The sequence below is a fragment of the Anser cygnoides genome, chromosome 2 (assembly GCF_040182565.1).
Source record: "Anser cygnoides isolate HZ-2024a breed goose chromosome 2, Taihu_goose_T2T_genome, whole genome shotgun sequence".
Classification (NCBI taxonomy): Eukaryota; Metazoa; Chordata; class Aves; order Anseriformes; family Anatidae; genus Anser; species Anser cygnoides.
Window position 1 is genome coordinate 26,961,830 of NC_089874.1, and position 22,729 is coordinate 26,984,558.

A 22,729-nucleotide genomic window follows, 5' to 3' on the forward strand; every position below is an offset into this window, starting at 1 on the left:
AAATGATAATGGTCAAATGGCCTTTTCATCAACTCACGTGCATTTTTCAAAAATCCCCCTCTCCTGCTCACCACATGTGAATGAATTAGATGGATGCTAATACTGTGACTTTGCTCTCCCTTTTGCTTCCTTACACCTTTCAGAACTGGAGGCACACCTAAGCATGACAAATATCAGCCTGCTAACATGTCTTTGGCAGCTCCCTCGGTCCAGTTCATAGACTTTACCTTTTGGTTCTCCCAGGGCTTGTTGACTGACAACAGTGCTGTTGCACAACCAGTGCATCGACCATGAGCTCAGGACGACATCACCCTCACGTTCTGCTCCCAAAAGCAGTTATCCCAGCGCTAGCAATTCGCTTTCTAGAGCTAAAGCTCAGGCTTATGGGCTTATGTTGAGCAGGAAAAGAGGCAAAGACAAAAAGGGTAGCAAAATTCTCCAGTGTAACAGCAGGACCAAAACGAGTTCCTGGAAGCAGCAGAAAAACAGACACCCGTATCACTCAAAACTCAACAAGGAGAAGTGGCAGACTGTTAGGGCAACATGAATTTTACCTGGCGCTCTATGTTTTGCCAGAGAACAAAGGCAGCCACAGACATCCCGAACAGTGTTACAAAAGGTTTCGCCTGGCTTTTCTCTCACGACTGTCAGTGTTGCAGAGGTTACACTGTGATACAAGGTCTCTGCGAGTTGGCAGAACTGTTTTACAGCACCAAATGAGAACCTGCTGCTCTCTGAAGAAAACAAACCTGCAGTGGACAGCAGCGCCATAGAGGGGTATCAACACAAAATGCTCTGCTTTTAGGTAACTCATAATTCTGTGATTATAAAGAAATAAGAAAGCATTATATGGATGTGGCTATATACTTACGGAAAGGTCAAGCTGAAGGTATTGTGAGAGTAGCTGCTGTTATTTGTGACTTCACACTCGTGAGTACATGAAAGAGGCGATGAGCTGGAGAAAAGTTCCTATACATTTCATGTCTTGACTAATAATTGTGTGACAGGAATTATGCAGGAATAACTGACAGGTAAATGTATTTTGTTTCAGTGTTGTGTTTTCTTCTTTGAACACAGAAGTTCACTTTCCAAGCTCCTATTTATAACCACATCCATCTATTCAACTCTATTCAAAATGCTACACCTCAGTAGCTCAGAGAACTGGGAAGGGTGTGGGAGTGGGCATGAATCCCTATGTGTGCATGGATCCAGTTCTACAATCTTTAAAAGAACAAAAGACAACTGCATAATGGAAACAGACAGCATCACACGCACCAAGCAAACCTCTGGAAGGCTATAAATGATGGGACTCAAAGAAAATCTTCAGTCCTGTAGTCAGGAACCTTTCCTCATAGCTAACCAAAAAAGCAGCAGCTTTCCAGCAGGTACTTGGGCAAATAGTAACACTGTGCTACCGAAATATGAGAAGGGAAAAGAAAAAAAAAAAAAAAGCATAGAGCCTTTTTATCCCCCCTCTCCTTTTTACCTGGACAGCGCTCCGCTCAGTGGAGCACTGGGCCATGGTGGGCATGCCTGTGCTCTGTGACAGCGGGAAGAATGACAGCAATTACCTGCCCTCCAGGCTGAACATGCTGGTCAGCCTCTGACCATGGCAAATCTGGGCTTTTCAGTCACAACACCCCTTACAGATTTTCACCTGCAATCTCAAAGTACACATATTAAATACGAGCGTGCAGATATACTTTCTTCCTGCAAGCACTGCTGTCCAGTTTGTCCAAATCCCACCACATGGGTTTCAAACTATTCCATCACCCCCCTGAAGACAATTACAAAGTAAAGGAATTTTAACACTTTCTTTTACAACTATCATCTTCAGTATTAACAATAACCAAATTGTTGCTGCTTAAATATTGGCAGATTACACGGCTGCCACAGGCTACTGTGGGAACGTGACCTTCCTTCTTGATAAGGGCCTGCACAGAGGGCTCCAGCTAGCAAAAAGTGTACTTGGAAATAATTTTCAGGCTCATGTGTGAATATCAAAAGATCTAAATCAGTCATGTAAGGCAGATATTGTATTACCAAAGGTTGATCCATTGGTGACTTGCAGCAACGTGGCCAAAATTATTAAAGAGTTCGCAATAACTTTACAAAATTTGCAACAGTTGTAAGATACCTGACAACAACAATTCAAAACCTCCCATCTCTCCTTAAGAAACTGGGGAAACATTTCCAGCATTTTAATACATTTTAATTAGAATCAATTCTGATTTTAGCTTGCATGATTTGGCTTCTCCTCAGTGAGTCTGTGTTATTACATATATTTGCATAAAGCCACAGCTGTTTCATTAAAACATTACATTTACTTGTGCTGCATTGTCACATCACAGTATTTTTATGAGATCATTTGGTTGCTGTGGAAATCATGATGATGTCAAACCGAGTACTCTGATTTAAAGACAGGAAACAAAATAAAAACAAAAAAAAAAATCCTGAAATTACTTTCAAATAGGCATCTTTAGCAGAGAGAAAAAACGAATTAAATCATTCTGATTGGAATCTGAAATGATTTCCTTTTTCTTTGGGAATGTTGCAGTTAAACTAAAATCTAAAAATACAAAATGAAACATGGAAGAGAACACGAGACAGGAGAGAAATTCCAGCACTATTGCTTCAACGTCTCAGTACCCAGGAGTTGATCTGTTTCGCTCCTTGGCCTCGCTGGCCTCAGGACCCTGACATGATAGCAGCGTCTGCCATCCCACAATATGCTGCTGGTATCGGCCAACGATGCGGTTCCCTTCTACCACCGACTGACGTAAACACGGTAAAACTCCCAGATAACCTTTCTGGCCAGTTGATCCAGGCCTTAGAAATGCAAAATCTGGTGCTCTGCCTCATGAAAACACCAGGCGATCAAACTGCGGCTACTCCTCGCGGCTTTCACAAACTGTGCCAGCCCAGGAAGCCTTCAAACAGTGAACAGAACAGCCAGGAGACCTTACACTAGTTTTTATTATAGGATCCTTTGTTCGTCAGAATATAACTTTATTTAAACAAACTGGGTCACACGCAGCACAAAGTACCCCCGTGCTTTCTAAGCCATACAAGAACCGTAGACACCGATTGCGTATAAAACTGTCTAAAAAAGAAAATAATGCATTTGAAAGTCTTGTTCTACATACTAGGCTAAGATGTTTCCATCATTTTTCAAAAGTTCATTTCCCTCTTCTCCTCCTTCCCTCCCCACACATCCGCAAGAAAAAGGGAAAAAGCTGGTTTAACATCCTTGTCAACGGCATATAAAATAAGGAACCGTTACTTGCCGCGTTAATTATACAGTATTTGATTTGAATGGTTACACACTTCAGAGTTATGTATTCTGGCTTGGGTTACTCATAACCGGAATACCGAATCTACAGGTTGCAGGTAATGGAGCATCGAAAGCCAGCTGCAAGAGGTTAGGGTTAGTCTCATTTTCTTTTCTGTGAGAGGAAAGGAGAAGTCCGAAACTTCTGCAGTACAGCCTCAGAGAGCAGGAAGGACCACATCCGCTGCTTCACACCAGTCAATCTTGAAAGAAAAGATGCAGATCAAGTGATTCAGGCATGTGAATGGAGTTAAAAGCAACTGCGGAAAGTTTGTTGTTGCCATGTTTTTCTTCCTTTTGAACAGCATCAACATGGGACTAATTCATGATCTTTACAAAGTAGTTTCCAGTTAGACTGACACACAATGGCAAGCAGCGTTAGACAGGTGAAGTGACAGGGAGGAGGAAGGCTGACTTGATGTCAGTGACAAAAACTATTTTAATGGAAATGTGAAATTATTCAAAAATTTCTTCCCCTAAACACGTGAAGATTTCTCTAGTCAGATTCAGCCTGCACAATGGGCTGAGAGCAGGAATCAGCCAGACACGGTATTTTTACATACCGCTTTTTTTTCTAATGGCTTTTCATACTCGGTGCCTTGCTTAAAGGTTTCTTCTGCCAAAGATCTGTTAAATCAATGATGTTCCATCAAGCAGGAGTTGTCAAACATGATAAAGCCTTACAATCACAGAGCATGTGACCAAGAGGTTTTAGTAGCCAGGGATTCGGGGAAGAGTAGAAACGGGTCATGTTTCCAAGGCACAGAAAGATGACTATAATAACAAATGGCCCGCTGTTTGCTCGGTAATGTTAATTTTCAGACCTATTTTCTTCTATCCCCAAATTAGACCTAGGTAACAGGTCGTGCGATGGATGGATGCGACAGGAAAGTCACGGAGCAAGGGACAGCTGATAACGCTCGGCTGCTCCTGCACAACGTACCTCTCAATTAGCTCCTTCAGGAGGGAGCCTCCTGCCCCGCTGCCGAGAGCGGGCAAATCCTAGTCCCTCTCCTGCTCTGCAACATCACACACCAGTCCAGGGACTCGGCTAAGAAGCTGCCACAGCTAGCTGGTGGAAAAGGGCTGCAGAAAAAAACGCCACAAATACGCAGAAGCAGAAAGAAATAGTAAGGCAGAAGATCTCCTTTCTCAGTGCAGGAGGCCTGAGAGGGCTGCGCTATGCATACACACGCACATTATACGTATTTATACGCACACTCTGATTTGGAGGCCTATGTTGCACCACGCACACATCTGAACGCAGACCTCCCAGCCAGGGTTGCTTGCACAGACACAGGATTTGTGTGTCATGATCCTGCTGATGGCTTTTTATGTTTTGGAGATGTTACCTGCATTTTGATTAACTGCAAAGCTATCAGTCTTTGATGAAAGATGCAGTCAGATGCAGCTCAAGCTACTCCAACACTGAATAATTTGCTCTAATTTATTCCTTACAAGAATTATTCTACTTTACTGCTTTACTTAGATTAAATGGGCACATTTGCTAACTTCCCAGAATTAAATATCCATTGACTGGAAAAAAAAAAAAAAAGCAAAAAAAAAAGCCCTGACAGTTCTATTGGCTGAGAGAGTTCAGAAAAGTTGGGATAAAACCCAGCAACTTAAATACGAAGACAATTACAATTTCTTCCTCCTACTGGCGGGATGATTGGCATTTGGCTCAGGATCATCCTCGTGAAAGCATCCTCCGCTGTTGACTAAGTGCACTTTCAGGCAGTATGCAAACACTATCAGGAAGAAGGTAGAAAAATGTGTGCCCTTCTATGACTCCATATTCTCAAATCTATAGATATTTTTTCCCAGTATGCAATGTCAGAAAGAAAAACAAAAGAACAGAGCGTGCTAGATGTTGTTCTCTCCTTGTCTCCTTGCAAAGCCGCCACTAAAAAAAGACTGCAACCTGCCAAGGAGCCTTTTTTGAACCTTCTATTTTGTGATAAGTTTAAACTTATTCTCTCAGATGGAAATGAAGCTCGGTTCCAGGAAAGAACGTTTTAAAATCTTCAGTGAATAAAGATCAGGTAACATTCAACTGCAGAAACTGAATTACGTGAAAAGATAAATACAAAATTGAGCACAGAGCTGGAAAAATCAGCATTCAACAGAATTTTACACAACAAATCTGAATTCCGGCTAATCAGTTTCTTATGGGTTTTAACTTATGCAGTGTCAACATGATTACAGTGTCAGAAATCGGGAGGGGGGGGGGGGAATAATTTGTATTTGGGGAAATAAATTGAATTCAAATACAACATATCCCTATTCTCATCCTTCTCCTAAACTTTTCAATTTAAGATCAATTTGTTCAGCTGTATCAGAAAAATTCAGACTTTGATACCCCATTCCCTCCCTCCGCAGCTTCACAACTGCTCTGAGATACTATGCTTTAAACTTCCTCAGTGGCTGTTTATCTCAACAGCCAATGCTTTAATACACCGGGACACTAATATAGATGCTTCCAAAAGAGGAGGAAGAAAAACCAGTCAGCTACCTATTCATAAGGCTGGCGAATAACTACGGTCATCCAGCCACACAGCACCTTCTTCTGTGTTCTAGCTTTGGACTGATGGTTGCTCTTCACAATTCGTCAATTGCCCTAATCATCAAGGACATCAAAAGCGTGGTTGTACAAAGAGCACATATTACTGTTCTGGTATGTCCCCATAATTGCAAAAATAGCCTTTAAAAGCCTTGAAGTTTTTGTATTGATGACATATATATATATTTAAACTAGATGTTAAGAGTTTGAGAGTATAATACTTTCACATGGACTGATTTACAGCCAGACCTGAAGATTGAAAAAATATATTTATTTAAATTAATTTCTTATTAAGAAGTATCTTCTTAATATTTTTGTTTCGAATGGAAGACCTACCAATAGCTGTGGAGATAACTACAGTTCTAGGATTATTGCTGCTGGTTTACCCAAAGCTACCCCACAGCAGGTCAGTTACCTGTGTTCTTGCACCTTTTAGACAATGACATACACTGGTTAAAAAGCATCTAATGTGCTATAAAAAGGTCACTTTTTCAAAGACTCATCTTCAGTTCGTGCTGTAGCATTAACTGCTTGCCTCCCTGCTTACCTGATACCGGCTTTGCTGATACTTCTCGGAGAGCTAACATTTAGATCGGAGGGGCTGGAGCAGTGCAGCCTTTATCTGCGCTCAGTGAAGCACCGCACTTCAAAAAGCAGATGATCCCACATGCCTGAATGAAGGCAGGCATATCTCTGGGTGCTTCTCTCCACAATACAGCAGAATTAACTAAACTATGCAGTAAGATGCAGCTTTTTTCCTCACTATTTTCTCCTAGTTTTAACCAGAGTAGTAATTCAAACAGTACTCAAATGGCTGAGAAGTCTTCAAGCCTGTCATAAGGACCGTTTGTGGAGCAAGGAGTAACACTTCCAAGGGTGGTTATCGGTCCTGTTCATTGCCACCAAAGCCACCTGGACTATTAACAGGAAGAATGTTGAAAATTTGGAAAGGTCTAGGAGACGAGATAGGCTCATACAAAAATCTACAGCTACTGAAAACAAGAGGCTATTTCGACACTTGATTGAGAGCTTGGGTGAGAACCAAAATTGTCTCACCTTCTCAGCTTCCATTGCTAACATTTTGGTGCAAAAGCAACCAAAAGTCTCAGATCCCCCCAAAAACCTACATCTAAATTCAGTAAACTCAACTGCTTGATGAGGAGAGCAGGCTGTCAGGCACAAGAAAGGCGGCTGTGGGGACAGAAATCCCCTCAATCCCATACACTGGAGATGTGGAGGACAAAGAAAATGTGCCACTTGGGAATGGAACCAGATTTTAGAGTAACTAAAGCAATCCTAACTTGCAGACGTACTATTTATTACGATACAGTCAGATCGGGTAAGTTTTCTAACTATGATATGATTAAAAAATAAGTAAATAAAATAAAAGCTACAATAACAAAACCTGGAGATCTAAAACCAGCCAAAACCAGAAAGAAAATAAAAGTACCTGAAGAGAATCCAAGAAACAGCTAGCAATAATGCCTATGTAAATATCAGCTGGTACAAGCAGAAAGGCTTATATTGCCAACCTAACGATTCAGAGCCCCAAACACCATGGACAGGGCTGTGAAAACCCCCAGCACAAACTCCCAGAGGGACACACACCTCCTCTCCCTTCAGCCCTGGTCCAAAGTTTTTGAGATTGGGTCTCCTGCGGAAGGGATGAACAAAGCAAATAGTTATGCTAACATGGGGATGGTAGGGAGTGGGACTAAGCGTATATGGAGTTCATGGCCATAAAGGCAAACAGGAACCTAAAACCCAGTCTCATTGTAACTAGATTTTTAATTTTGACCTTTATACATTTTAATATGGATAATTCAGAAAAGACCACGGTGCCTACCAATTCGAATGTGTATCAGTACTGCAAAAACTACCAAGCTAAGGAAAAAAAACAAAAAACACCAGAGTTTATTGTATCACGTGCACAATTTCATCATCCCCACTGCTGGGCTATTCTCCCACATTTCCAAAGGGAGAAAAAAGAGAGCTAGGATTTCACCACACCTCATACCTACTGGCTACGACTGCAGTTGTCTTCTGTGTGGTATTTCCCTCGGTGTTGAGCTAGAGCTGATCAGCATTGTCAGAAAAATGTGTAGGAACCTGCTAGGCTAATCAAGGGAAATGCAGCTGTAAACTTGCCTAACAGGCAGTAGTTATTCCTTCCACAGCAAAGTCAGTTCACATTCGAATATATAAATAAGCCAACCAGAGAGACATCCTTAAAAACAAAAATGCAACAAGGGCAGTCTTGTTTTTTATTTTTGCTTCTGTGGAAAATTCACGTCAAAATTTTCCTTTGAGAGATGTTCCTGTGAGTGCAGTTACTGGGCTACAGAGAGAAAACAGGACAAAAGACTTCCGAATAATCTAATATAAATGTTTAAGAGGAAAGTTTCTTGGTGTTTCAGTTCAATTTTTTTTACTTTTGCTCTTCTAAAGATTAAGTCTGATTGTTGCCCACTGGCATTCAGCTAAATGCTAGGGACATGAGCTGAGCAACTAGCCCTGTGATAACCTCAGTTTTGTCCATACAGAACTTACCATTCCATCCCCAGGGCTACGTTCTTGCCCTGTGCATCTCACGCTAAGGAAAAAAAGCCCTGGCACCTGTACAGTTACCTCATCACGAGCCAAGCAGGAAGGGCTGTCAACAAATGAATTGCCTGATCCACAGAGAACAGGACAGATCTAATTTTGGTAACAAAACAAAACAAAAAATCCTTCTCATTTCTCTACTGAGCAGAGGAAAACATAAAAAAAAAATAAAAATAAAATAAAAAAGAACAAGGCAGTAAATAGACCTATGGCTGTTATACAAGACACATACAAGACCTAACTGCTTGCAGGACTCCAGCTGGAGCTGTTTCTGTGCTCGAAGCTCCATCCGGGGATGCCATTACACCAGCCAAACTGCCCTCTGTGCTGTTTTACTGTGAGCTGTATTAGGGAACAGATCTGACCTAAAGCAAACTGAACAAAAAACACCACCAACCAACCAAGCAAACAGGTACCTACTTTGTGCCAAGGCAGTTATTCACCGCGGCACCATTACATTACCCACGTAGTGCTCCTAAGCGCTTAGTAACAATATCCAAGGCGAATGGCAGCTTCAGGGTTAGGCTGGCTTGTAAAACACCGTGGCCTGGAGGTTCAGGAAGCATGCAGGTATCTCAGCGAGCCAAGGGGCACCTCCCTGCCGGCAGAGCTGCCACCGCGGGTTCAGTCCCGGCATCAGAGCGGAGGCACTGCCAGGCGACGAACCAGGCCCCGAGGCCTGGGCCAGCTCAGCTGAGGACTCCAAAAATGAACTGACAACCTCCTAAACTGTGTGGTAGTGACGACACTAAGATGATTTTTACAATGTTTTTGAAAGGTTTGGCTGTCTGGCCAGAAGCCTGCCCACCTCAGTGCTCTCTCCCCAAATGAAATGCTTGTTTGTCTATTTGCAAAATCCACTTTGCTCAGCCTCTGAGGGCCAGACCCGCTAGCACACTCCACTACCGGTCAGAGCATGATGCAAAACACGGTCCATCCACGAGCCAAAATGCAGTTTTAAGAATTTATTTAAGAATTTCAGGATTGCCAAAGCCCCACCAGCGTGCAGAGCCGGCAGGGCCGCAGCCCTGACTGCGCAGGGGCGGACATGTCGGATCCCCGCTCCAGCCAGGAGCCATGCGCGGGGCACACCACGCGTGCGCTGCCAAAACTGAGCCAAGCACCACGCACAGCACCCCCCGAAAGCGTGGCAGGCCGAGGCGTCAGGCATGCAAAATGCAGAAGCTTGGTGGCACCAGAGAATGCAAACCTCCCCTCCCAGCCGGGTGCCCCCAGTGCCAGCAGCTGAGCGGGTCCTGGCCTGCCCTCCTACTACCCCAGTCCTCGTGTGGCTAACTACAAAGCACCCGCGCCTGAAATAGAGATGCAAGGCTTGCTCCTTGAAGATCTTCCTAGGACGTCCTTATCTTGTTATTCCCCTCCCGGCTAGCTGAGATGCCCACTGCTCAGCACGCTGGCTGCTGCTGATACCTGGTCCTGGATGCCTCTGATAGGTTTCCTAATTCTCCTGCCAAAGCCAAATGGCTAACAGTTAGGCATGGAGGTCTTGATCTAGAGAAGGCCAAAAGGCATTCCCTGCCTCAATTCCAGGCTCTGCTTTACACAGGACCAAGAGGTGAGCCCGTGAGCAAGGCAGAGCTGCAGGGAGACCCCAAGAGCGAGCCAGCAAGGGAGCAGTTCTCACAGAGCGCCTCAGGCTGCAGGACATCAAAAGCAAGACTCCAGCAGCCGAGCTTAGGCACCTCACAAGTATCCAGAAAGAGGAATTTGTCATTTTCAGTCTTGTGACAAGCTCTATTTCTTCTGTTTCTTCTCTAAATGTATGTAGTTTGGCGTACATGTGTGCACACCTCCATTCTCTCAAGTGTTTCTTTTTTTTCCCTCTCTCTTTGGAGAAAAAGAAAAATGCCAACAACCCACTCCCTATGAGCAATTTCATCCTTTAACACACTGGGTTTTGTGCAGGCCGAGTAACATTTTTGGTAAAGAATATAATTGCAATTGCACGTTTCTAAGGTATGGTAAATAGCATGAAATTATTTTAAAATGTTATGAAAAATGCATTTGCAGTGTTCCTTTAAGTGTTTTAACAAAGCTTCGGTTGAAATTGCTTTATTCCAAAGCAATCGAAGATAGAGTATTTTTATAAGGACCTCTTTATCTCCCTACAAATGCCTGAGATACAGATACTTTCCAGAAAGGGAATGCACCAGAAATTATGCAACCTTACATCTTACTAGCTACAGTTATCTAGCACCATAAAACATCGGCTGCTACGTTTCTGAAGGCTGTGCAGCAGCTCAAGCAAAACAGCATTATTGCAGAAGGGCCCAGAAGCCTTACACAAGCTTAGGTCTGGTGCCACACAAACATACAGGGTCTATTCAGCACTGTCGAGCCGTTCTATAGCCAAAGCAGCAGCAATTCCACAGATCAAAAGCAACACTGAAGCTAAAATTAAGCAGCACATTCATGCCATCTTCCAGGAAATACAGTATCACATACCTCCTTGTCATAGTCCTTGGACAACATAGATAAATAAAATAGATATTGGCCTAAACAAGCTGGTCAGAAGACACATTGTTATCATTCAGGGATGTAAGCGTGTCTAGATTACAAGGTCAGGAAGAATGCCTTTGACGTGTCATTTGAAGTACACCTTGAAGAGCGTCTCTAACTTGCTGGGACACAAAGCTGCATAGAAAGAGGAATTCATTTCCTGATGTGACAGGATCCAGATAACTTAAAATACTTTTCAGTGGCTATCACAAGGGAAGAGGTGCACGTGAGGGTGTATACATCACTGCTGGGTCCAGCAGCACTTTCCCAGAGCTATCCTGGAAGTGAGGTTATGCTGCAATTGCTCTTAGAGAGAGACACCAGAAAGGAAAAGAGCAAGTTTCAAGAACGTGTTAAAACCCCCAGCAGGTGCAATATGAGATCCCATTTAACCTATTAAAAGACACAAATCCACAAACCAGCCCCCACCTTGCTCTGATAAAGGAAAGGGGAAAAAACAGGAGTACATAAAACAGACAAACACATCTAAGACAAAAAAAAGAACAAAGAAATAAAGCTCCTTTTCAGGGTAACTGCTCCCCCAGCGCTCACTGCAGAAGGGAGCTCCCTGCACTTTTTCTAGAAGAGTCACTCCCTGGGCGGCTGCTTCCTTGGGATTATTCTTGCCAGTGGGTCTCATAACTCACCTGGTGGGATTAAGCTGTCCCCAAAAGGGTAAATGGCATGAGCAAAGAACTGTGCAGTGAAAGAAACCAAATGAAACCAAATGCGTAAGGATGGTGGAGAGGAGGGGAAAGGAGGGTAAGTCACCTGCTTCCTTCTTCCTTTCTGTCACAGTCATCACGTGTGCTACTCTGCACTTGGAAGAGGCAAGAAGTTACCAGGACTCTCACATAAACTCAGTGTCCCTTTATCAGGCAAATTCTGGTGCCTTAAGAAGTCAAGGCACAGTAAAAAGTCTTAAGCAGCATAATAACACACCTTTTTTTCTGAGGGGGGAGGTGGAAAAAAGAGTATCATGCATGCTACATGAAGAATTTAAGAAAGTACATGCTTATGTACAGCTCCAAAAGGCAACTTACACAGCAAGCACTGCTGGGCCCGTACAGACCAGCAGTGGGAACTTCCACTTAGACCTCACGCTGCACTATTATGTCCAAAGAAGTGATCACGATGCAATTAAGCGCCATGACACTACTAAGCCTACAGCACACAGCCTCGGTGATGCTTCCAGGAAACAGAGCTTCTTCTCTCCTTACTCACCAGCCACTTCCCCCCGCAATTTCGTTGACCTTGCTGGGTGGCTGGCACCTGTCTGTAAAGAGCCACACTCCCCTCGCGGACTCAGCACCCTCCCCTGTTCCCTTCCGAGGGCCCATCAAATCCACATGCAATGCAATTCTCCTCCACCGTTTTGCTGGAGGAAGAACGGCATCATCTAGGGCAAGAAGAGTGAATTCGGCCTGTTCCCAGACGCATCCCACACTGCTGCTAGCACGAGGAAAGGAGCACGGGAGAAGGAGCTGAATGAAGAGGCACGATGCAGCTGGATGATGCACGAAAGGAACACGCTGGGTACCCATGAAAGCAAAATAACCCTTATGGCATGGCTGCAACAGCATCAAATAGTTTTGGAGTTGTCTGGAACTGTATTCTTTTCAAATCTTATGGCCATGGTGTTCCTATTTCAGCCACTGCTCATCCAGACCCCAGGGCCTAAGGAGCCAGGGCCTGAGGCACGGCCCCTTCCCAGAGCTCCAGTGAATTCAGTCAAGGTGACATACCTTGTGTGACTGGGGTCCTCAGGGGAAATAAACGTCTGACTAGTGAACACCACGACACACAGGGAGCTTGCGATGGGCACTAACCAGTTCTGACATGACAAGGTTTAAGATCTTTAATAGTAAGCATGACAGTAACCAGAAACAACACGTAACTCCACTGACACAGCTTCCATAGAAAACAGCTCAGAACAAACAAACAAACAGAAAACCAACACAAGCAGAAAGAGAACAATAAGTTGTTAAATATACCAAAACTGCATAACAAAGTTTCCTTCCCCAGCATTACAAACATCCCAAATATCATCATGTAGGTAAGGTCGGCAACAAATCTCTTTATTTTACCTCCTTAGTGATGTGTTTTTTGACAGTCAGGCACCCAGTTCTTCAACAGATTTATGCATGCACTTAGAATTAAGCATGCAAGTAGTCCCACCAGATACTGATGTAAGGTTCATGCCTGTACTCAAACAGTCATTTTACAACTAGTTTTTTCAGCATGTGACATTTGTGTTACACTTTGTTGGTAAGACAGTAATTTTTAAACAAGCAACTTATAGATCCTAGATAATTGAGGCAACCAGTACGTGCCCAATGGATAAAAGTTCACACATGCACAGAAATTAATTACATTAGAAAACGAGAGAGATACCACAGTATTTAAAGATGTTATCCTATATGAGTACTATGTGGTTCAATACAAATGCCGAAATTTATTCACATGCTGTCCATAGCAGAGATGAAGTTTAATGGTGAACAAGTGCTTTCATGCAAAGCCCATGGTGTTTTACACAGTTTCTAAGCTTTAATGAGTCGACGGAAATTAATCAAGTTCAGAATTTGCTTTAATACAATTTTTAGCTTTTTAATGTAGCTTGTTGGTTATGAAATATGAAGCTTATATATATATATATATATGCATACTTTCTCCCATTATAAATATCACTTCCTGGCCTCCTGAAGGTGAACAGATAAAGTAGCAAAGTGGCAAAGGCAAAATCAGGTGTGGGAACAGGTTCCATTGAGAACTATCTCAGAACCTCTCCCTGAAAATAAATTTATATTTTAACAAGCAGTAGGGCTTTTAAAAAGATCCCGAGTCGCACTTTGCACATGCATGATACAGCTGCCACAGCCAGCACGCTGTACCAGCATGCGAGCCAGGGCAGCTCACGTTCACTCAACAGGCACGGTCAAGTTAGCTGTAAGATACACACGGGATGAATAGCAAGTGGCATTAGCTAGATTATGTAACTTGTCTTTTTAGATGTGTCTAAAGGGCAGACAAAACATTGTGCTTGCATTGTTAAACACTCAAAAATCAAGAAATAAAGCATGAGACACTGTGTACACGTTCCTTACTGCTCTATACGTGCGCTACCATGAAGACTTTCCACATAGCCTGTGTTCTGTGCAGTTCAGAGAACGAAGCCAGCACTTAACGATAACTTAGTTATCAATGGGGTAAAAATCTACTAGAACATCTCAACTATAGTTTTCACTGGAAATTTGCGCTAATATAATTTATTATAAAGTTTTTGAAAACATTTTCAGAAAATGCTTCCAAAGACTCCCAAAAGCCATTTACGTGTAACAGGTATAAAAACTTATACACTGTATAAACACTGTATAAGTTGTATGACACTAAGTAACAGTGGTGAAAATTATATGGCCCTGTGATCCACATTACAGATTCCACACAAAAAAAGCTCTGCCCATTTCTTGATACCTGAGTGCTTAACTATGCTGCCTTAACAGTATCCCATTTGGGTTTTCCTCCTGACAGACCGAATTCCTAGAGTCCACTTAAAATGTCAACAGTGGCATTTTGCAAGTGAAGAACAATTACATTCAGTTTCAAAGCCTCGTATGCCTAAGATGGTATAATTAAAAAATTAAAGGAAGCGGTCATGCAGGATACTGGCAAGGAAAAGGTACCAAAGGAATTTTAGAAAAATCATTCAACTCACCAGTCCATTGTTTGGCTGAGGTGAAAAAGGCAAACATTACTGAGATGCATCAGTGAGGAAGTTAGAACACAAATCAAGGCCCATGCCTGCAAGCACATGTGAATAACTTCAGGCCCAGAAGCTGTTTGTGTGGCAAAGTTATTCATGTGCGTGCTTGCAGAACCTGAGCTCAGACGTTACCGTTAGAGTACAAAACGCTACTTACATTTTGTCGCTGACTACAATAAAAATAGAAAGTCACCTGTGTTTAACAGTTTAACAGCAACCATTTCACCTCAAAAAGATAAAAACCCTTCAAGTCTCCCAAGGTAACTTAATAATTAATCCATTCTGGCTGCTCCCAGTTCTACCATGTGTTGCTTTTTTTTTTTTAACATAGGTCATTCAAGACCACACGTAGAAGCTTTCCTCCGAAGCTACCTGAGGGCTGTAAAACCTTCAGTACAAAGTGCTGTATCTCTGTCTTGCAATGCACCAAGGAACTTTATGACGCTAGTAACAACCGAGTGTTTGTTTTATTAGGTGTCTCTTTGCCAAGCTGGACGTAATCTGAAACGTACCATATTCAGCCCAGTTCCTCCCTAAGCATTTAGCCTTTCCAGTACGCTGTTGGAAAGATTTTGGCGATCTGGCCTCTATGATAAACCAAAGTAAAAGGCCACCATGCAAACGTGTGGCATGGGGTACCTCATTAGACAAACACTAGCTATGTATACAGCATTTTAAAAACATATTTGAGTAGTATAGGTTCATTTGGATTGCAGATTACGAACTGCTTTGTAGAGAGGAAAAGATGATGTAGGAAAAAAACCGCAGATGTTTCATAAATTGAGTGAACTGAAGACTCAAGTGTTTTTACAGCAAGAGTTTCATGATGGAACTGATACGCTGTGCACATGGACCAGCGGGCAACTAATAATAATAATAAAAAAAGCATGATAGGACTGCTAAGATTCTCTAATAACAAACATTAGGTTGGGGGGTGAGTATTTCATATACCATGGCAAAGAGGAATCGTGTACTGTCCAACCCCCTAAAGTAGGATGTATTTCAGACAAGCCAAGTTCTCAGAGAGCTGGATGTCGCCCGGAGCAGCTCTGTCACGGACTTACTGAATGGGACCCGGAGCGTGGATCTCCAGCCAGTGTCTGAGCATGCATGTGTTTGCTTGGCTCTGCCGCTGCAAGCCTTACTTTTTGATGTTTCTTCAATTTAAGTGTCATCACTGGCTTCAACAAGAGCAGGACGAGAGCTGCTGTTTGTTTTTTTTTTTTAAACGTCTCTGTATTCAAAACCAGATGTATTGGCTACATGGTGTTTTATGTAAGTCAGGCCTAGCGAAACAGCAGTGCCACAGCTAAATCTGCCATTAGAGTACCTACTTTCAACGCGGCCTTCACCCATTAGCTGCTAGCTAACTGCCTTTTGGGGGGGGGGGGGGGGGTGGAAGCGTGTTATTAAAGACCCGATTAAAACATTTCGGGTATTTATTCTCCTGGAGCGGCACGAGGGCCCACCGCGAAGGTAAGCGGCCGCCCGGTGCAAGAGGGAGAAGCGGAACCGGCGGCGGACCGCGCGCGGCAGCGAGGAGGGGCCGGCTCCCGGCACAGCTGAAGGGCACAGGAGGCGAGCGGGGGCTGCCGCTGCGCGGAGGCCTCAGCGCGGGCAGCACCGGGCCGGGAAGCGACCGGGCCCCGCCGCGGCTCCCTGGGCGCCCTGCGGGGCCGCGGAACCGCTCGGGGCCGCCCCCGCCGCCATCCCCGTCCCGCCGCAGGCCTGGAGCCGGGCGCCCGGCGGCCTCCCCCGCTCCCCTCCTTCCCCTCTGCCCTTGCCGGCGCCGCGCTCCGCCGAGGCCGGTGCCGAGGCGGCGGCCGGCGGGCTCCCTCCGCAGCCCCTTCCCCGCCGCCCAGCCCGCCCGCCCGCGGTGCCTTACCTTGGCAGCCATGCTGTGCCCGGCGCAGCCACCCCCTTCCTTCCCTTCCCTCCCCTCCCTCCTTCCCTTCCGACCGCGGCAGGCAGCTTCCCCGCCTGCGCACCAGCCCGCCAGCGCCGGCCGTCAGCGCTCTGCCAGGCACGGCGCTCGGCCCATTGGCTGCACGCCTCGGCCCGGCTCGGCCCGGGGCTGCCCCGGGGAGCGGGGCCCGCGGGGGCCGCCTCAGGCTCACCGCCGTCCTCGTAGGGAGCGCAGGCTTCGCCTTCGGCTTCCCGTTTATTTGGCTCCTCGCTGCTGCCAAGGGGCTGGGAGGCCCGGACAGCTGCTAGAGAGAGGCCCCGATAACTTTTTGGTCCGTTACCGACCCCAGCTTTTAGTCCCGGGGCATTTTTCGGCTGTGCTCGGAGGGAGGACGCCAGGACGAGCGGCTGAAGGATGCCGTCCCAGCGCGCAGCGCTGTGGCAACCATGTTGGCACGGCTCCTCTCGACAGCCCCGCTCTCCTGTCCCGAGCTTTCCCTGCCCATGAGTCAGACAGGCTGCTGTTTGAAGGATGTTTAACTCAGCTGCCGTATCCCAAGACTTTAGTCAGAGGTGTCCTGAGAGCGAGAGAACCAACAGAATTTCATCGATACAGTTTTAGAGCCTAGCTCTGGACGTGACATGCAAGAATTTCGCTGATACGGTTTTAGTGCCTGGCTCTGGACGTGACGTGCAAGCACCCCAGTGAGAATCAGCGGCTGTGCCCAGAACGACCACAGGCACGGCATGCTCGGCCTCGCAGACGGCCTGCACGCTGCCTACAGCCAGCCTGCCGGGCCGGGTTTGGCTGCACACCGTTTGGCAGCACACCATTTGGCACGCCGGCCCCAGCCGCCATGAGGGCGATCGCTGGCCCTGCCGATGCCTGTTCTCACTGGCTTCGTGGCCTCTGGCTCCTGGGGAAATTTTAGGCTGGCCGCAGGTGGGTAGTGCAGGCAGAGAACTTGACACATGCATGAAACTAACATCATATAAACCAGAGCAATTAACCCTTGAATTGATTGTCGTCAATTGTCTTAAAGTGAGACAACAGAGAAATGAAAGGGACTCATAAACTCATCTGCCCTTCCCCTCTATATATCTTTGGAGGATGGCTCTTTTACTTCATCTGTTTTCCGTAAATTAATGACTTTTTGATTTTCAGCAAATGTTACAGTCTTCTGTGTACCTGAGAAGTTTCTTCCATCACCTGTGAGACCTGACAGCGTACCTCCTTTACTTCTCAACAGTCTTCCAGTTTCTGCTTGTTGTCAAACCCTCCCACTTGCTGGATTCTCTCCCTCTTCTGCCTGTCCTGCATCCTTGTTCCTGCTGCATGTGCACAGCTCTCTCTGAGAAAGCCCAGCCTTTCCCTTCTTCCTAGTTCTCTCTGACCTAGAAAACAGCAGTCAGGACACAGCAGTCTTGGAGCCCTCCTCCAGCCACACCTTTTCAAGTGAACACAAAGAACAGATTATGTAGTTTCTATCTGCAAACCACTGGATGAATAAATACTGTCACCTTGTCACAAATGAATAGATAATAGCAGTCCATTTATAAGCAACAAAAACAATCTCAGATTATTTTAATAATGCCACTAAGGAAGCAAAAATTACAGAGAGAAAAAAATAGCATAACAATTGTCTTAGAATACAAATATAACATTCTGTGAATATACAGAAACAAGGATATTTAGATGCAAGGCTGAAAATCTGTCCTATTGAGCTTTATTTTTGTGAAAACACGCTTCAATGTAATGTTTTTTTCAAAACTGAGACAGCTAAGAAAATTCCTACAGTTCTCACATTATACTGCCACATGGTCTTGAGCCCATTATCAAGGAAAAACACAAACAACCTGCATATGTTTCAAGTAGACTGGCGGTAATAGTCAAAGAAGTAAATAAAAAGCAGTGACTCTGGAAAGCCTCTTTCAACTGTTCCCTAAATGTGACAGCACCCAAGCTCTTCTAGCACTTCATTTCTCAGTCTTTCAGAGCTCTGAGTGCCTGAAGTCCTGAGCAAGCCTTCAGCAGCGTCTTGGTCGTGACAAAGCTGGAAGGTCATTGCCTACCTTGTATGAAAACCTGAGTGCAATCAGCATAAAGGTTTCAGCAGGTATCTGTCCACGTCTAATGCACATGCACAGGCCCAAGTTCTTTATCTTCCTATAAAAGGCAGTGAAGTCTAATGTTCGCTTTTGAAATGGCATGTGATATGGCTGTGGTAGATTACAGCATTCTCTCTGGCTGCATAAGCAACTTGTTTTCAAAGTCCTCCGTTGACTTAGGTTAGATTCAGACCCATGTTTCATATTCCTTTCAGTATGTTTTAACCACAAAACCATAGACTGCTCTAGGGAATAGAGGAGGAACATTTATCATTCTTTTTAGCGAAGCTGTGTCATTGTACGGAAGAGAATCCAAGATCAGCTGGATCAGAGAGAAGCATGATTATTCTGTGTGGTAAGATGTGATGAGGGTAGAATTCTGAGTCAGTTTTCACAAAATATATAAGTATTTCTCGAAGAAGTTAGGAGGTCATGTCTCCTGTCTCCTGAATAAATGGCTTTTTCTGTTCTTACTTGTAATAGTTATAAGACACAGCACACGATCACACCCAGGCTCTTCTCTTCAACAGGACACAACCCAGAGTTATGGTCCTTCTTGTGCCCTCTTCTGATATAGGATATCTTGAATTTGTTTATACGTATGGGGACAGGTTCTGCAGGAAGATCTGTAGCTTGTTTCCAAAGTAAGTCACAACCTAGTATCTGGCCTCTGTCCATGAGCTGAAAAATTAGGCTTTGGTTGTTTACTTGTAGAAGAGAATGAGAGCTGATTCGCTTTTTGGTGTGTAGTAGGTTATTATGTAACAGGGCAAATGTATCTTACTTGGCACATAGGATTTTGCTGAGTTTATTGAAGATCACCCTGCAGAGACTGACAGCCTGGTACTCATAGGGGTTTTTTTTAGTCTTCATAAAGGACTGATCTAAGTATACGCCATACGATCCGCATTTTTTATTGATTATAAAGCAGAGCTCAGACTGCTAGCTGTTTTGCAGCTTACTCTGACATTCATTATTCTTTCTATGATGTCCCTTGCAATGTCCTGAATTTTGCGATGGCAACTAGATGCCTAAGCTATAGGCATTGCAGTATGTATCCTAAAGGCAAGAAAGTCTCTTATTGGTTCTGTGAAGATCTGGAAATAACTGGATGTGGGAAAATCTGATCTGGAAAAATCTGAGTGCACCAAGTACCTCAGTGAAAAACCAAGGTAAAGCAAAGACTGACCGAAGACCCTCAAGACTATTACTAAGCTGTTTTCCTCAGTATACCTTCTGTCTGTCCCACAACATAGTAATTTTCTTCCAGATGGCTTCTTTTGTGTTATATTATACATACAGTAGCACGAATAGTATGGTGCATATTAACTTACCACAAAACTTGCACCGAGTATGTCTTCCTGTAAGTACAGCTTCTACTAGAAATAATCAAATGGCCTCATTCCTCGTGGCAAAGACCTAAGCTTTCAAAAGAAATGGGCACAATTGATTCAAGGTTTTCCTGAGCAGATTTTGCCTGAATAGTTCTTAAAAATCCTTACGGATTCCTTTCTTTCAGTGAAGCCTCTAGGACATGAAGCAGCATCTCCTTCCTTAGGTTAAGGGTTTGATTTTTTTGTTGTTGTTATTTGGTTGTGGGTTTTCTTCCCTCCTGTTTTTAGTTTCTTTGTGTTTTATTTTGTTTTGTTTTGTTTTTAATCAAGGACGTCTGGCTGGTGTGAGTTAGCACATCAGTCTAGTGAATCTTAGCCAAGAATCTGTGCTCACACAGTAGGCCTAACCCTGAGAATTTTCTAATAAAATCCAGTATGACTCAGTCTGAATGAATCATTCACAGTCCTTTCTCTCTTTGCAGAATATTCACAGCAGATCATGATTTCTTCACATATATTTGCTGTTCTTCAGGTTATTTTATAATGTTGTCTGAAGATTGTCATTGCTTTTTTTTTTTTTTTTTAACACACATATTTTTAATTTAAAGCCTGCTGTTTATCTGTGATTGCCGAGTAGGTCAGCCAAACATATTGTTTCTTGTCCCTTAGAACGTAAGATTTTCAAATACTTTCACATTCCTCTTTAAAATTCATTGTCTTATTGGTGTTCCCGTGAGTGAAAAACCAAATTGGTCATTTAAATAGTTCAAGGAAAAGTGAACATAAAAGCAGCACACATGAGTAGGGATTTGTTTAAAAATCCATACAAATGGTAGTATATTTTCATGTCTTTCCCATCTCAAACTATGACGCTGTCCCCCACTGAGTGCCTTCCGTCTACCAGGTGGAATTCACAAAGCTGGGGAGAGGTGGCTATGATTCTGACTTAGGCTGATGATGGCATTTACACATAGATTATTGTTAAAATGGAACATTTGAAAATGCTTTACCAATGCTATGTTTTAGAAATGCATCTGAAACAACTCAGGAGATGGAACCATCGATATTACAAATAGGGGGTTAATTTTGTTGGTGTAAATCAGCATAGCTGATAGATTTGTGCTGATTTACATGGGTAAAGCCCAGAAAATAGAGGAGGTAATATGACAAACAAAGGATGCTATATTTATTTCATAAGTGAGAAATACTTCATAACTCAGGCACACCATTGGCATGAATAAGTTATGAAAAATCTTCACAGCCAAAAGAACATAATCATCCTTCATGTATAACAGATTTGTTTATTCTGTAAAGATTCATTTCAGTTGATTAATTATCAGTATCTGCTGATGGTGGAGGTAACAAGCCATCTCTGATGAGAGAATCATTTTAGGACATGCTCAGAATATTTTATCACCTAGCACAAGTTGTATATGCCTAGAATATTTATCATACTGTGTACTAATACTACCCCATTTATAAAGCTAAGTACAGAATGTAAATTATATTATAGATACAGGAGTTACCTATGTTTTTCCTGTCTTTTTTTTTCCATAAGGAGTGTTTTTTAAAAAACAGATTAAAACACAATAACAGCATGTCAAGTGCTGAACCGTGCTGCTGCATTAAATCATTGTTATTCTGAACCAGTAAAAAAATTTGCATAAGTGCAAATGCCAGCTTCTAACAATGCCAGCAGAATTGTTTCATCTTACACCAAATCCAACCTGTACCAGCCACTGTGCATGCTCACTGGCCATTATTCACAGATGGAAGTTAACAAGAGTGAGGTTTGTCAAGGGGTAAACTAGCTTCTTTTATTTGTAATTTTAATTATTAAGTAAGGAAAGTTGCAACACCAAGTTTAAAAAAAAAAAAAAAAAAAGATTAGATTTTCTCCATTCTGAAACATTTATGAAGAGAAGAAAATTATAATAAATCTGTCAATCACTGCAAAATAGCGAGCAAATGTAGATCAGATTTTCAATGCAATATATTAATTTGCTATTTAACCTGATCAACAAAACATCTAGAATTTAAAGCATTGATATATTATCCCTAAAAAGATAGGTTGAAATCCATTAATATGTCAGTTCACCAAAGTTTTTATCATATTGAAATAGCCACACTACTTTTAACCAGACTTTACTCACAGAGGAAGCTAGGCATCACTTTATACAACATGTGTATGGCTGTGAAATATATGTTGATGTCTGCACTGTATGTACACTCTGTACATACATTGTGTGCAGGAGGACTGCTGGCTTTTTGTTAGCCAAGACTCTTCAGAAAGTAGGGGAACTTCTGCAAAGTTTTGTACAAAGCACTGAGTTTCTCTTAGCTTTAACTTACATGTCTGAACATATAAACATTTGGTCATCTTGAAATTGAGTATTTATTTTCTCTGGTTTTCCAGCCAATTTTTTTTTTTAATATTTTCCATGGAGATGCAACATTTATTAATTATAAGTACACATTTCCAGAGGACCCAGTATGAGCTAGCCTTTTTCCACAGCTCAAGAAAGGTGGTCTAGCTCAAAGTCTGTTAAAGCCAGCAGGAGCTTTTCCATTAGTTTCAATGTTTCACACGGACTCCAAGAATA

General features: G+C 43.3%; 1 protein-coding gene across 3 annotated transcripts in view; it reads right to left on the reverse strand.

Annotated features, from left to right (window-relative positions):
• The window catches only part of SLC25A13 (solute carrier family 25 member 13), a 99,860-nt gene extending 83,094 nt beyond the window's left edge, over positions 1 to 16,766 (reverse strand). The window contains exons 1-2 of one of the 3 annotated variants that reach the window (XM_066991742.1): positions 16,664 to 16,715; positions 14,731 to 14,745 (exon numbers count right to left, since the gene is read on the reverse strand). In XM_066991742.1, the coding sequence (XP_066847843.1) occupies positions 14,731 to 14,745; positions 16,664 to 16,675 (27 nt within the window). In that variant the 5' untranslated portion in view covers positions 16,676 to 16,715. Of the gene's footprint in view, positions 1 to 10,964; positions 11,571 to 14,730; positions 14,746 to 16,663 lie in introns of those variants that run through there. The other 2 variants (XM_066991743.1, XM_048075438.2) reach the window with 2 other exon arrangements.
• Between the last annotated feature and the right edge of the window lie 5,963 nt (positions 16,767 to 22,729).